This window comes from Scardinius erythrophthalmus (assembly GCF_964197995.2).
Source record: "Scardinius erythrophthalmus genome assembly, chromosome: 7".
In the NCBI taxonomy this organism is placed as follows: domain Eukaryota; kingdom Metazoa; phylum Chordata; class Actinopteri; order Cypriniformes; family Leuciscidae; genus Scardinius; species Scardinius erythrophthalmus.
Genome location: NC_138227.1, coordinates 36,225,348 through 36,240,862, shown reverse-complemented (window position 1 = coordinate 36,240,862; position 15,515 = coordinate 36,225,348). Strand labels below are relative to the sequence as shown.

At 38.4% G+C, this 15,515-nt stretch overlaps 1 protein-coding gene across 1 annotated transcript in view; it reads left to right on the top strand.

The window, feature by feature from the left end:
* Positions 1–15,515, top strand: part of urb1 (URB1 ribosome biogenesis homolog) — a 49,586-nt gene that overhangs the window by 5,372 nt on the left and 28,699 nt on the right. The window contains exons 8-25 of the mRNA XM_081371354.1: positions 1,252–1,373; positions 2,026–2,221; positions 2,372–2,509; positions 3,162–3,335; positions 3,424–3,532; positions 3,624–3,749; positions 3,830–3,942; positions 4,105–4,224; positions 6,063–6,179; positions 6,879–7,017; positions 8,267–8,437; positions 8,669–8,868; positions 9,383–9,595; positions 10,276–10,461; positions 11,299–11,564; positions 12,829–13,111; positions 14,186–14,447; positions 14,554–14,752. Coding sequence (XP_081227480.1) covers positions 1,252–1,373; positions 2,026–2,221; positions 2,372–2,509; positions 3,162–3,335; positions 3,424–3,532; positions 3,624–3,749; positions 3,830–3,942; positions 4,105–4,224; positions 6,063–6,179; positions 6,879–7,017; positions 8,267–8,437; positions 8,669–8,868; positions 9,383–9,595; positions 10,276–10,461; positions 11,299–11,564; positions 12,829–13,111; positions 14,186–14,447; positions 14,554–14,752 — 3,134 coding nt within the window. The remainder of the gene's footprint in view (positions 1–1,251; positions 1,374–2,025; positions 2,222–2,371; positions 2,510–3,161; positions 3,336–3,423; positions 3,533–3,623; positions 3,750–3,829; positions 3,943–4,104; positions 4,225–6,062; positions 6,180–6,878; positions 7,018–8,266; positions 8,438–8,668; positions 8,869–9,382; positions 9,596–10,275; positions 10,462–11,298; positions 11,565–12,828; positions 13,112–14,185; positions 14,448–14,553; positions 14,753–15,515) is intronic.

Here is a 15,515-nt window from a genome sequence, read left to right as displayed (position 1 = left end):
TTGAAAGAAGTCTCTTATGCTCATCAAGCCTGCAGTTAAAAAAAAACAGTAATATTATGAAATATTATTACAATTTAAAATAATGGTTCTCTTTTTTAATATATTTTAAAATGTAATTTATTTTTGTGATGCAAAGCTGAATTTTCATCAGCAAGTACTCCAGTCTTTGGTGTCTTATGATCCTTCAGAAATCATTCTAATATGATGATTTATGATCAATGTTGGAAACAGTTGTGCTGCTTAATATTTTTTTTATAACCTGAATTACTTTTTTCAGGATTATTTGATGAATAAAAAGTTAAAAAGAACTGTATTTATTTAGAATAGAAATCTTTTGTAACAATATACACTACCGTTCAAAAGTTTGGGAACAATAACTATTTTTTTTAAGAAATTAGTACTTTAATTCCACAAGGATGCGTTAAATTGATAAAAAACTTTATGGTGCTTTATAATGTTTTTGTGCCTTTTGTGGGGCTTAACAATAACATAGAATAGTACACGCACAATATCGGATTTGGATCGGACTCCCCTGACCGATACCCGGTCCGGCCAAGAATGAAAGTATCGGATTGGCACATCCCTAATATTTGATTGCTTAATCTGAACCACACGTCTGTAAAGGTGGTTCCCTAACAGTGGTTCAGGTCGCAGGATTGTTAGAGTTTTCTCTCTTTTGCTCCTGGCTTTTAAATCGCTAATTCGAAGCAAAAGTAAAATGCGCATACACAAACCGTTATGAATGCCCATGCGGCCGCTTCGAATTAGCGCCAATTCGGGGGTGGCAATTTCTTAAATGGTGGATTCATCATTATTCTTATTTATTTATTTATTAAATCCAAAAATTTGGCAAATAATTTGCCGCTTTCACATTGCGCTTTGAAACCAAATCTTCCGCCATCGTCTTGTCAGTCAGCTCGCCTCACTCCCGAGATAAAGGAAATCTGACTCCCGCTGTTGATCTGTGCTGCGACTCTCGTTCGGCTCACGCTGAATTGAGCAGACTCTATTTTCTGTTGTAACCAAGGTTGTAGATGGGAGAAAATATTAACTAATAATCCCATAACATGTTTCACTCCTTATTATCCAAGCAAACTCTGATGGATAACAAGAAGTCTCATCCTACATTTCCCACTGAATGTTCTGTTTTGCTCAGAAAGCCATTACATTACAAATGTGTAATACATTTCCAATGCCTTTTTATACTGTCTTTAAGTTTTTGTATCCATAATTAACATCTTTTGTTAACAGAAGGATGAAGAGGCTGGGAAACGTATAGTGAGGGAGCTGGTGCATAACTTCCTGCTGGACATATGCTGCTCTCGCAAACATGGGATCAGTTTTCATGACCCGAGCCTGGGCACCGCTGGAAGGTGAGTCCTGGAGATGCTCATGTTGGCATTCTTGCAGCTGCAATTTATTTCTTAGTTTATTTAACAGGGTCAATGGGTAGTCCACAACTGCCCCAGAATTAGGATAGGAAACTTTTGGATCATTTCAGAAAATAAGCTCTGTAACTAACAGAAGTTTATGAATCTTACACGTTTTGTTCATGATAATCTTCACTAATATACACAACTTTTGAAGCCTAAATACAATTGGCAGAAGTAAAAAGGTAAATCTACATCACATGACCTCACCATCACTAAGCTTCTGACAAGTCTTTCAGTATTCATTCAAGAACAATTTCCCTGAAAATTCAAGTTATAATAATTTGCAGCAGTGTGATTATAATGAGTTATTATGTGAGTAGATGAGATTAATCTGATTGGCGTGAAGACGTTTAATGTCCTCTATAACCTCTATAGTCCCATTTAGCCACTTGTTAGGAAGTAAAAAGCTTTACAGAAATCACAAGGATGTATTACCGATGTATTTTATGCCATAGAATAACATGCATAAAACACTGTCCCAGTAAAATATGACAATACCAGCACAAACGCTTCAATAAAATCTCCCCAGTGAAAAAGAAACGATAGACTGTGCCCAAAACACTCTTCATCCTCCTTGTCCTTGTATCCCCAGAGCCGGAAACATCGTTCTTCTGCAGTTCCTGGTGGGGCTGAAGCAGGCGACGGAGGACGAGATGGTGGCGGAGCTGGTTGTTAGTGTTTTGAAGGGCAGTCCTGATATACTCACCAGATACTTCAAAGAAACCCAGTTCTCGTTCTCTCCACGAATCGCCAAAGCCTGGCAGGACAACATCACTCTGCTCAAGAAAGTGAGCGAAACGATGTCCTTTGGTTGCTTTATGTCATGTGGTGCAGTGCTTTCATTTCATGTAATAATTGGGAAAATGCACCTCTTGATTATTCATTTGCATTAACGGGTCTTACAGATGCTACTTACTCAAGGTTTGATGCTGTTACAGATCTATGAGGCTCAGCCGGAGGTGTCCAAGGCTTTCCAGACCAGTGAAATGATTCCTTTACCTCGTCTGCTGTCAATGGTGTTGGTCACGTCTTTCCCTTCAGTCTGCAATAAAGTCTTCTTCACTCAAGGTCTCAATGTAAGTGGTTGATTTAACCAATCACATCATCTGAAGTTGTTTTTTTGGCTATACCGTTATTATTAGGCAGTTATTAAAGGGATAGTTCATCCAAAAATGAACATTTCTGCCATTAATTACTCACCCTCATGTCGTTACAATCCCGTAAGACTTTCGTTCATCTTCGGAACACAAATGAAGATCTTTTTAGTGAAATCTGAGAGCTTTCTGTCCATCCAAAATGACATATTTAAAAGTTTTTTTTCCTTGAATAAACATTCTTCATGCCTTAAAATATCTTGAATGTAACTCTACACCCTTGCCTCGTTTAGTATACGTGGTTCTATGAATATGCAAATGAGCCCCGCCTCCACTCACTCACACAGCTCTGAGATCCACTGGTTGACGATCACACGTTGATCTGATTGGTTACAAGGGAGTTTGTGACGTCAGAAACACCAGCGATTTCAAACCGTGTTTTTGAGACTGTCTTTGGTTCACTGCAGTTTTAAGGAGAAAATACTCAGCAATGGTGTTGACTGATGAATTTACACATGGTTTGTCTTAAAGCACATTAAAACACCACACAGACATATAAACAACACTAAAAAGCTTGATTTTCTTTTTTTTTATGTCATCTTAAAATGATCCGAGACATTTCTTCTTCCTCTAGATGCATAACTTGGTGGTCCAGAACACAACTCTTTCCCTCCTGGTGTTTATTCTCAAGCGAGCTCAGAAGAACATTGAGCTCTGCCTGGACAAAAGCGCCTGGGAGAGTTCAGACGTTCACAGCCCTGCCGCGATGGAGGAGTTCGTGCAGCTTTACAGAGAGGCGCTCAGCAAGGTGAGGACGATGGGAAAACAACTGGAATGAAAGGGTTTAAACCGAGGGAATAAAGAAACAATCAGTATTTATCCTTATATTGCCACAGATTCTCCCGGACATGATGTGTGTTGTTTCCAACTGGCAGTCGCTCTCAAAAGAGAAGGAAGATGTAGCAAAGACGAAGAACACTGAACAAAAACAGCCCAAAGAACACCGTAATAATCTTTTTTTTCTGTTGTATCTATCTATAGACTTGCTGTTGTTGTTTCACACACACTATAAAGATGAAGTGTTTTTCTCAATCAGTGCGGCAGGACGATGCACAGCTCATTCTGGTGAAAGCTCTTCTGCTCCAGGTGATGTGTTTGTATCAGCGGGTCGTGCCTCACCTTGTCAGCCAGAGCAAATTCGATTTCAGCAAACTCCTGAAAGGTACAATTGAGAACAGGTATAGTGCAGTTAGCTTCTAACCTGCTGTGGGAGGAGGAAGTGACTTATTGAGACGTTTGCAGGCATTGTGACGGAGAGGGGAGTGAAACAGGAAGTTCCTCCGGTTCTACAGTATCAGATTCTTCAACTGGCTCTTGAACTTCCTGCAAGCAAATTCTCCTGGTTCCGCGTTCAGGTGAAAACCTTTATTCTTGGATGCTGCATTTGTATGTTAGCTTTATAGTCTCGTTATTCAGGATTACGTGACCATATGTCTTTTCAACAGTTGCTGATGTTTTTCAGATTATGTATTTGGCTTTTCGTGAGTTGAAGATTTTCTTGTTTTTTTCCGGCACAGGAACTAGCAGATCCAGATCAAGAAAAAGGAGAGAAATCTGTCTTCTATTTGTTACTTAAGATGTTTGTAAGTAGTAACAGTAGCTACTTGAAGACCTCCACCAGGATGCTGGTCCTAAAGGTGAGTTCAACTGCACCCAACAACAGAAGAAGACCTTTGATCATTGCTTGACAAAAAATATAAAGAATTGTAGATCATTTCATATATCTTTACATATTTCATTGCAATTCAAAGATAATTTATTATATTGATTATAGTATAGTTCACCCAAAAATAAAAATATTTTTTTATTATTTATTATATTATTTATTATACATCCATGTCGTTTCATGATTCACAATGCTGTTATTCTTTGTACAATTTTTTGTTTAATACTGTTCAACTGTGTAATACTATGTAATGCAACTAGTGAAACAAGACTTTACAGTGTTGAAAAATGATTAATTGATTTTAAAACGTTGCAAAATCCTCCCAAAAAATGTTTAAAATGTCAAAAACAAAATTATGGTGTTCAAAAGTAGAAAAAGTAAAAAAAAATAAACAGTGGGGGTTTTGCGCAGCAAACGTAATATTCTTTATTATCGTATATAAATGTGCTTCGTTAAATATAGAGATGTTTTACTCGAGACGCCTTCAGGACGTGAGCAAAGATGAGCGTAACAGATGTCCGTCACATATGCAGATTGATGCCTAAAAGTTTTTTAATTTTCTTCTCACTAACATTTCGATGATTAAATTGAATAAAACTCCAACGCTAAAAAGAACTAGCTAAGTTAGCTGATTTCCTTAAAAGTCCATAGATACTTTTTCCAGCAAGAAAGCGGATACAATCAGACCTGTTTTCCTGTTTGTTCATGTGGCGTTCGGAATAAAGTCTGTTATTTGGAAGTTTGCATGTTATACTCAGATCAACTATTCATATAATTAATCATGTCACCATTAGGAATAATAACAAGTTTTAAAACGACAGAAACTTTTTATCATAAAAATATATTTTACAATTTATTATATTAAGTATAGGGAATAGATCCACAAAAAATAATAAATTCGGTAACACTTTACAATAAGTTCCCATTTGTTAACATTAGTAGTAAATGGGTTGTTCCAGTTGTAGATCCACTTGAGCTTGGTTCGGCACGGCACATTTACAAACCGTTCTCTGCCCGGATTTCTCAGCACATGTGGATGACCGTGGCGAACTGTGCTGATAGGATGCGTGTTGTGACGTCACATGGATGGGTCACTTGTCTGTTGCTGGCCAAGCGTGCTATTTAAGCGAAGTAAACATTCAACTTAACAATAACTTGTTTGTGGAAAATGACACCATCTCCGTACCGGATCGGCAGGATAGGGAACGGTTAAGCAATGAGAACGGTTCGGATGGTGGAAAAGCAGCTTTATTGTGTTCCACAGAAAACAATCCAGCACATATGTTTGGAATGACATTAGGGTGAAGAAATAATGGCTTTGGCTGAACTTAAAGTCCCCCTGTAGTCAATAATTTTATCCCTTAAAACTCATCTTTGATCACCAAAATGACACATTTAAAAAAAATTTCCTTGAAAAAAATAATCTTCATGCCTTAAAATATCTTGAATGTAACTCTAGACCCTTGCCTCATTTAGTATACGCGGTTCTATGAATATGCAAATGAGCCCCGCCTCCACTCACTCACTCAGCTCTGAGATCCACTCGTTGACAGTCACACGTTGATCTGATTGGTTACAAGGGAGTTTGTGACGTCAGAAACACCAGCGATTTCAAAGCGTGTTTTTGAGACTGTCTTTGGTTCACTGCAGTTTTAAGGAGAAAATACTCAGCAATGGTGTTGACTGATGAATTTTACACATGGTTTGTCCTAAAGCACATTAAAAACACCACATAGATTAAAAGCTGGATTTTCACCACAGGGGGACTTTAAATGGTCCTCTGGGTGCTGATTTGTCTTCTGCTTTCAGGTGTTGAGGGACAGCGGTGTGTTTGAGCACACGTGGAAGGAGCTGGAGTTATGGCTGGACCGTCTGGCACGTTTGGACCCATCCCAGCAGGAGGCCGTTGTTCAGTTTTTAGACCATGTACTGCATTCTGACCACTTTTACTGGGCTTTTTATATAACCATGTCAGTGTTATGAATGATCAAAAGTTGATATTTTGTCATTTAATACCTGAGTGACTCAAGATTTTCAGTGAGAAAATATTTTAGGAAGGACTTGTTTTTATCCTAATCAAATTCATAGTTCATTTTGAAGTGATGTTGACTTTAAAGTGTTGAAAAATTAAATATGATTTTAGAGTTTTGAAAAATCCCAATTATAATAAAATGGTGTGAAGTAACAGTAAAGACACTTTAATACACTGGTCAATTTTGAGATTTTGTGCTTCCATCATGAGTCTTCTTTCAGACTCTTCGAATGAAAGCGTACAAAAAGTGTTTGTTTTGTTATGTTTTAACTATTTGTGTCTAGATTTTAACTGCAATAAATAGGGGTGAGTTCTTGATTGGGAACTTTTTGACTGGGAAAAAGTGTCCCAATCAACCTGAACTCACCCGTATCTTTAAAGGCTGTTTTCTCTAAATGAGTTTTTTTCTCTCAACTTGTGATACAAAACACTTGTCTTAATGTACCGGGATAAATCAACTGGGGAAGTTATAAGGGTTATATCTATTAGTTAAAAACTTTACCCACTTCACATACATGTTATACTCAGATCAACTGTTAATATAATCCCGTCACCATTACAGATGATTTGAAGTTGATGTTTTGTGTTGGCAGGTTCTGATGCGCGTGGTGTGTGACCCACACGTGTACACTGAGAAAGCAGCGAGTGCGGTCCAGGAGGCAGCGTTCCTGCAGGCCAATCTGAGCGGCCAGGAGGGAGACGAAGCCAGCATCCCCATATCACACATCGACGGTTAGCATTACACACATTTTTACAAATGTTTCTACAATCATTTAGGGATGTTAATATGCATTTATCTGGGTTGTTTAACCTTGTTTAATTTTGACCTGGAATATCTATATTTTTTTAAACATTTTTTACAAAATTTAGTGTTCATCGGAGGGGTCCAAGACCCCAGGACTTTTGTCGCACTTGAACCACGAATACGCACTATTGGAAACTTTTCCTTCGTCAAAGCAGAGACCTGGAGACTTTGGGATATCTTTCAACAGAAGTTGAAACTCTTTATTGAGAACTCGCTGTGCGTTGCTGTAGTCGTCAAGTCTAACTCAAACAGTATACATTGTAGTTTATATACATTCCAAGGGGGAGGGATTTACATAAAGGGGGTAAATGAAGTAGCCTACATGAGTCAGCTCGTTTACAGAGATTTCCTGATCTCGTCAGCATAACAGTGTCATTCAAATGATCCAATCAGCCTGACAGTATCACCCATACCTTCACATTATCATAGCTTAACTTGGGACAATGACACTGTTCAGGAGGTGCATAAAGACAAAAGGTTAATGTCAGACACCTGGATTGCTTGACTTAATCTTCTTTGAATATCATCATCTATGCCTCAAATGCTAAATTCAGTCTACTAAACTTTCTCAGTTTATATACTATTGTATGGGAACCTAAATTAAACATTTAATAAATTTGTAATACAACAACACACACAAAACATTTTTATGGATGCGAGGAATGCTTCAGTACACATAGAAAAATCTAAAATGCTCAAAAAATGATTCAACTTTACCAAAAATGATTTTATAATGTCTACATGTGTATCTGAATGCATACTGAAGTTAACTGACTTTAGGACCCAGCGGAACAGCTCATTTGCCCCAAATAGTGCTATAAGGCCATCTAGTGGCAAGAGTCATGAAACATCATGTTATATATATATTTTTTTCCACAAGAGGTCAGCAAAGACAAATAAATAAAAGGGTCATGCATGAAATTGTGTCATTTTGAATTTAATTTCAAAGAATGTGAGTAAAGTGCTTAAATTACTAAATTACTTTTAATTTAGGTAAATAAAATAAAAAATAACAAAAAATCTCCAAAAAAGGCATTTAAAAATAGAAAAAAAATATTATCAAAATTAAATTAAATAAGCTTTCTGTAACAAAAAAAGTATAATTTTAGGGCTTCGGGTCATTTTGTCCCCGCGAGGGAAGGATGAGTGTTAAACGTGTTTTACTCTGTGTTTTAGATGTGCTCGACATGGTTGATGTTATAGTGGAGGGCAGCGAAGGGGATGTTGAAGAGATCGGACCGTCCTTCACCGAAGACATCATCCTCCAGACGTTCCCGTTTAGCGCCATTGTACCAGCTGTGCTAGAGGCTCGCAACAAACTGCCAGAGAGTTTCAAAGATGGGAAAGGTAACTTCTTGAATTTTGAAGATCAGGGTAAAGTGTTCTTACTTTGTCTTCTGAGAAACATAAGTAAACGTAAGTATCTTCTGTGGCTTCTGAAAGGCAGTACTAAGTGAAAAAATATTATCTTGATTTAAAATGTACTCGCCTTCATCCTGTTCAAAAGTTTTCACCCCCGTCTCTTAATGCATCACGTTTCCACGAGCTCATGTAGGCAATGCTTTGTCTGTTGCACAGGTGTGGTGTATGAGTACATGGCATCAGTCCTGTGTGATGTCCTGCACTGTCAGAGGGACCCGCTGGCTCTGTGTCTGACCCTCCAGCACTACGATGAAGAGCTCAGCTCGTCAGAGTCTTCATCACCTCCTCACGCCTCTGTCCTCACCTTCTACCACTACTACTCACAGTGGCTCCCCGAAAACACACGCAAGACACTGGTTGGTTCAGTACAACTCATCTTCTTTTGCTGCTTCTTCTTTTGAGTGTATGGAAGCTTATAAAACCGGACATAGGAAAAGTTATGAAATTTGGCACACGGATGGAGGACAGTCTGTTATCATTGCTGTCTCTGGTCTTGAGAGATTCCTTGGTTCACGCTGAAAACATTTATGCCACAAATTTGAAAAACTACTTGAACTTTAACTACATGAACCTCGACTTTTGGTCCAATTTTCACTAAATATGACTCTTTAGAGTAGACCATGGCAGCAAAATGTTATATATATATATATATGTTGCTTAGTAGGTAACACTTTAGTTTAGGGTCCAATTGTCACTATTAACTATTCACCTAGAAATATGCATGCTAATAAGCAACTAATAATATACTAATGTTGTGAAATGGAATATTATTGTAAAGTGTTACCGTTTGATAAATTGTTCTTATATAAATGGCTGTATGGAGTTTCAAAGCTCATTTTTTCCTGATGTACTTGCCAATCTTTCTCCCAGTTCACGACTGAAGACTTCAGTGAGGATCGATCTTACGTTGGTTTCACCGCTCTGATGAAGGCCGTCTATAGTGAAGGAGCAGAAGCTTTCCTACGGGACTCTTTTAAGGAGGCAGCGCAGGACGCTCTGACCTCTCTGGATGTGTCCCAATTCCCAGTGGCTGTCAATCAAGTGCTTCTCTACCTCAGACACTTCGTCGTCACTTTTAATTCGGTATTGAGCCATTCTAAAATATATATGAGCGGTTTCTGAATGTGAACTAAAAACTGGGCAAATAGTGTCCAATTCAAGGTATTAAAAGGATAATTTACGCAAAAAAGAAAATTCTGGCATGATTTACTCACCCTTTACCACAGACTTTCTTCTGTGGAACATAAAAACATATTTTAAAGAATGTTTGTAACCAAACCATTTTGCTGAACATTGACCTCCCATTGAATGGTAAAAAAAAAAAAAATTCAAATATTTCTCAAAATAATTTGTTCCACATAAGAAAGTATGTTTCATATGAGCTAGTTAAAAAAAAATGAATCCCTGAAAATGCACTACCAGACAAAATATTTTGTACTGTTTTTGAAAAAAATCTCTTATACTCACCTAAACAGTAATATTGTGAAATATTGTTACAATTTAAAAGAACTGTTTTGTAAAATTTAATTTATTCCTGTGATCATCAAAGCTGAATTTTCAGCATCATTACTCCAGTCTTCAGTGTCACATGATCCTTCAGAAATCATTCTGATATGATGATTAGCTGCTCAGTTATTATTGGTGCTTTTAATTGTTAGAATATTGAAATATTAGCTTAAAATCTCGGGGGTCTGAGGGGTTTGTCTGAGGAAAGGACCGATTGTAAGTGCGTGTCCTGAATGACTGTGACTGTTTGCCCGCAGCTCCCCAAGGAGACGGCAGCAGAGGTGTTGCGTCGTCTGATGGCAGTGATGAACTCTCTCATCCTCAAACTGCTGAGCTCAGACACACAACAGCCCACTCAACCCGAGCCCGCGGGACAGCAGGACGAGGGAGACCTGTTTTTGGACACAAACCACGTACCCGCGCAGAACATTGATAAGAAACAGGTAGTCAGCCTTTGGTTTTAATTTAAAGAAATATCCTGAGTTATTTCAGAAACATTATGCGGGGGGGGGGGGGGGGATTAATTAAAATAAATGCTCGATTAATTAAAATAAGACTGTAATCGCATATTTCTTAGTATGGTTATCAAATCGCAAAGGCTGTGATTTAATTAAATACATGCGCTGCATGTTTCAGAGTGAAGCGCGGGACTGTTCATTTACTTGTGACAGAAGAGAAGCTTAAAGGGCGCCTTGTGGTTTTTATATCATTATTATGTTATTATACATAGTAAAGATAAATCAGTAAAGATTTTATATAACTGTTGTTGTGATAATTAGTATTATTGTTATCGTTATTTATTTATTTTAGATTTTTGTGTGTGTTTGTAGAGAATTATTGTATACAATTAATTGTAATATTAGTGCTAGATTATTTTTTATAGATAAATAGATAGATAGATAGATAGACGATTGTTGTTTTTATTAATATTATAAAGCCATATTGATATATAATCACACAATTATAGTAAAATATAATTGTGCAGCCCTACAAAAAAGCACAGAAAACCTATATCTCTGTAAATCGCAATCATATATTTGCACATTTATTTATGTGTTTTCGCTTTTTTTTTTTTCTTTCTTTTTTTTTTACACAGAACAAACACAGGAAAAAAAATATTATGACACAGCAACAGAACATTTGTGGGGCAAATGGCCGTCAATTTTTATTTATCTGAAAAATCGCAATTCGATTCCCCCTCACCCCCCGATATGGCGACTGTAGGAACAGAGTCCAGAAGCCTTGCATTGTCCCACCCCTGTTTTTCCTCTGCTCTCCAGATCACACTGGCTGTCCTCAGATCAGTGTTTAAGCACCCCGCAGTGGAGCAGTGGTTTCTGGCTCTGGAGTTGAGCTCTTTCCCTCCTCATAGTCTGAATCCAGTGAGGCTGAAGCATCTGTGTGTCTGTCTGAGCGAGGGCACGCTCACCCTGCTGGAGTCCAGCGCCGGCGCGCTCAGAGACCTGGACGCCCTAGAGATCGTGAGCTCGTACCTGACAGCCGTGCAGAGAGCCGTGCTCGCAGAGCTACACCACAGGAGAAGCAAGTATGTCAAAACATGTGGTTAAATACAATTTAAACGGATAGGTATCTGTTTACATACTATTTTACAATACAATTAATAATACTTTGATATTAAAGGGATAGTTCACCCAAAAGTCATCAATTACACACCTTCATGTTGTTCCAAACCCATAAGCGTTCATCTTAAAAACACAAATGTTTGTTTTGTGTCACGCAAGCACGTTTCATTGAGTGAAATAAAAGCGAGCGCTGCATGTTCAAAGTCAAAACGTTAAGCGGTTGCTCATGATCTATTGTTGATGCATTGTTTCCTCTATTTTCAATTAAAAGTCCTGCATTATGCTTAAAATACATCCAGTAAATAGGTTTCACAAGTCTTAGCACAATAATATGTTTGTTGCCTATTGCCTTTCTTTAAACACATTTTTATCAGATGAGCAAAATCCAATATCGATCAACCTCTAATTCGTATGTATTGATATATTAGTACATAAACCAATTTGATATAATATTTATATATGAAGTTGAATAAACCTGTTTAATAAAGGAAAAGAATCTGAGATACATGATTTATTTTGAAATTATGTGGGTTTGTTCTGTTTGGACATACGGTGTTCATTTTATTTGTGCAGGTCTTATAAGGTCTTAAATCTAAAACACTGCAGAGGCTCTGCTTTATGATCTTTTTGAAGTGTCAAAGTTTTAGTTGTGTGGGCTTTCAATGGAGATCTTGTTTCGAAGATGAATGAAAGTCTTATGGGTTTGAAATGACAGTGAATTTTGAATAAGTAATCCCTTCAAGTTTGACTTTTTGTTTTGAATCACAGATTTTCTAAATGTAATAATAGCATACCTCTTATTATATACGGTATACTTAATTTAAAAAATAGTATGTAATCCAGTACACATTGTGCAGCAATAAACCTCACTACAATTCAGTGGCGCCCAGTTATCATCTCTAAAATAAATGTGGTTTGCATTTGTATTCAAATTTACAAAAAACGGTGCATAATATTCTGTCAAACGAAGAGCCGTTAAAAATCATGGTTGCTGTTACTTCTAATTCATTCATGACACTAGAATGGAAGTGTCGAGTTGAGTGTGTTGCATTATGGGATGTGATATTCAGTGTGCTGTAGTTGTGTAATGGCCATTTTGGAATTTGTAGTGGGATTTCTGGGTATTCCATGTATACACAAGTCTTATTGTGCTCGAAAATAGTATGAGCAATATGCAGTGTAGTTTTGTGTTTGGTGCATCACTGAAAAAGCCCTTTTGGTCTTCAGAAGTTGTCCCAGAAAGCAGTCCCTCTGTGTCCGAGCGCTGCTGTCCCTGCATGACTTCATGGAGGCGTCCAGCCTGAAGGAGGTGGTGTCCGCTCTGCTGCTGCTCCCTCAGAAGAGCCTGGTGGCCCCTGAGAGCCAGCTGAGCGTGTACGGGCACGCGGTGCTGAAGCTGCTCTCTGAAGACCACAGCAGATGTGTTTCTCTGTCCCAGGCTCACCTCAGGGGTCTGGCTGCTCTCCTCACGCCCTGCCAGTGTGTGCCGCTCGAGGACTTCCTGCTACAGGTACACATAACAGGGAAACTTTACACTCAAGGGCCCGATCTTCTTCACTTAGGGGTAGAAATCTTCATTTTTGGGTGAACTATCCCTTTAACCAAAGAAGATTTTCACGTCAAAAGCCCTATTAGTTTAACATGGAGAGGTGGAGTAAAGTAATTATTACCAGAGATTCTGTGTGATTTTAGTCAGTGCCATCTCAGTTATCATTACGGACAATGTCAGTAAAGATTACGGCGACTTTTACCTTCAGTAAAAAGGTCTGGAAAAATTACCTTAGGTAATACTAATCCCGTGCGAATCGACCCGCTCTAAATATGTACGTGAATATTCTGTAATTTCCTAATTAAAAGTAGGTTTCTGTGATTTTTGAAGTATGGAGGCGCTTGAAGAAGCATTCAGTTGCGTTCTAGACGCTGGGACGAGTCTGTGGCAAAACTCAAGTGTTTTCCACATACCATTCAGATCAGAAAGAAGGTGGAAAGCACTTGTTAGAGGCACGAAACATCTTTTAGCATTAGGTGAGTGCCTATTACCAACATATACAATCTGGATTTAATTAATCCATCATTCGACCAGACCTAGCTGTTTTCTTTATATAAATATATACGTTATATGTGTTTACGCACATGATATCAGAAAGCAACGTATTACGCACATGACGACAGGAAGGTAACGGCAGTGCGCAAATCGAGTTACCTCTCCCACTTCTGCTAGTTTTACTGAGATATCTTATCCCGTGCGAATTGGCCAATGATATTACAGACGTCCTGTATTATTATTCCTGTGGTAGATATTACATCTACCCTTGTTAAACTAATCCTATCCGAATAGGGCTAAAGAAGTAAGAGCCACACGTACTTGCGTAATTGGACCAAGGACCAAATGGTAGTTTGAAAGTGTTTACCAGCTTGGCAAGCCATTTCAAACTCCTAAAACGAGCTTCGTTTTGGCCTGATTTTTTTCAAAATAACGTCACACCAGTTCGTTCCTCGATTTTGCTTTAAGTATATCGAGGGCCTTCAGAGTAGTGAAAATGCGCCTACAGATGCCATTGTCTTTTTGTCACACTCTCTCTAGGTGCTGTCCCGGGAGCCAGGCACGGCCAAACTCATTCAGACGGACGTTCTCCTGCACTGCATCCAGAGAGAGAGTCCTTCAGCCCAGGCCATTGGGGTCGTTCTCCTGCAGAACTGCTCCACACATGTGCTTAGCTTCGAGCTCTGGTGCCTGGAGCCGTCTAACCTAGCGCAGATCAGCTCCCAAAGCAGCGGCTTCTTGTTTCTACTCAACGCCTACTTGAGGAGAGACATTAGTGCTGATCCCACCCGCCCTAAAGACAGTCAGTGTTGCTGCTTTCTTTGTAGTGGCTCAATAATGTTGTTCGTATTGAATTTGACGTGCACATACAGTAGGTTTCATGTGGTCTTATCTATCGCTGTACGCAGTTCATAAATCAGTCCTGAAGGCCCTGAAGAAAGCTCTGCTGTCTGAGCTGTGGCACACAGTGCAGCGAGGGGAGGTTACAAGCGACCTGCATGTGGACGTCCTGTCCGGTCTCATCCGACTGGCTGCTGGGAACGCCGACCTCACTCAACTCATGAAAGATCTTCCTGCCATCCTTCAGAAACCAGACAGTCATCAAAGGTAAACTCATGGTAACACTTTACAATAAGATTCATTAGTTAACATTAGTTGACTACCTTAGTTAACATGAACTAAGAATGAACAATACTTTTTATTAATCTTAGTTATACTAAGGAACATTTTTTATCTTAAAATAATGTTTCCAAATTCGTATCAGTGGTTCATCAAGTCGTAACAGGGTGAAAGGCACTTCTGGATTCGCTTTGCAGCCCTATATCTGCAATAACCACACTATGCAAGTTTGCCAAACCGGGTCGCGTTTCTGTAGTTCGAATGAGACATAAGAAAACTACAGATTTGACTTGCTTTACGGCAAGCGTTACTATAGTCATTATTTAGTTTTCCTTTGTTTCTGATGTCGAACTACATCATACTTTCATGAAATCATGCAACATACTCTACCTTGTCTGTGGACATCGTTCATTCAAAGCCAGTGCTGGATAAACAGTGAGTGTGTGTGCGACAGGCTGCGGGCGGCGAAATTATTTACGACAGCCGTAATGGACAGTTCCGCTTCCAACCTGTAGGGGGACTGAAGAGGAAAAGTTCCTTAGTGTTGCTTTAATATTAATTTCAACATTTACTAATTAATTTTTTACATAATACATATTTAATGTTAACATTATTTAATGCACGGTGAACTAACATGAACAAACAATGAACAGCTGTATTTTTATTAACCAACATTAACAAAGATTAATAAATACTGTAACAAATGTGTTGCTTATTGTTAGTTTATGTTAGTTAAAACATTAACTAATGT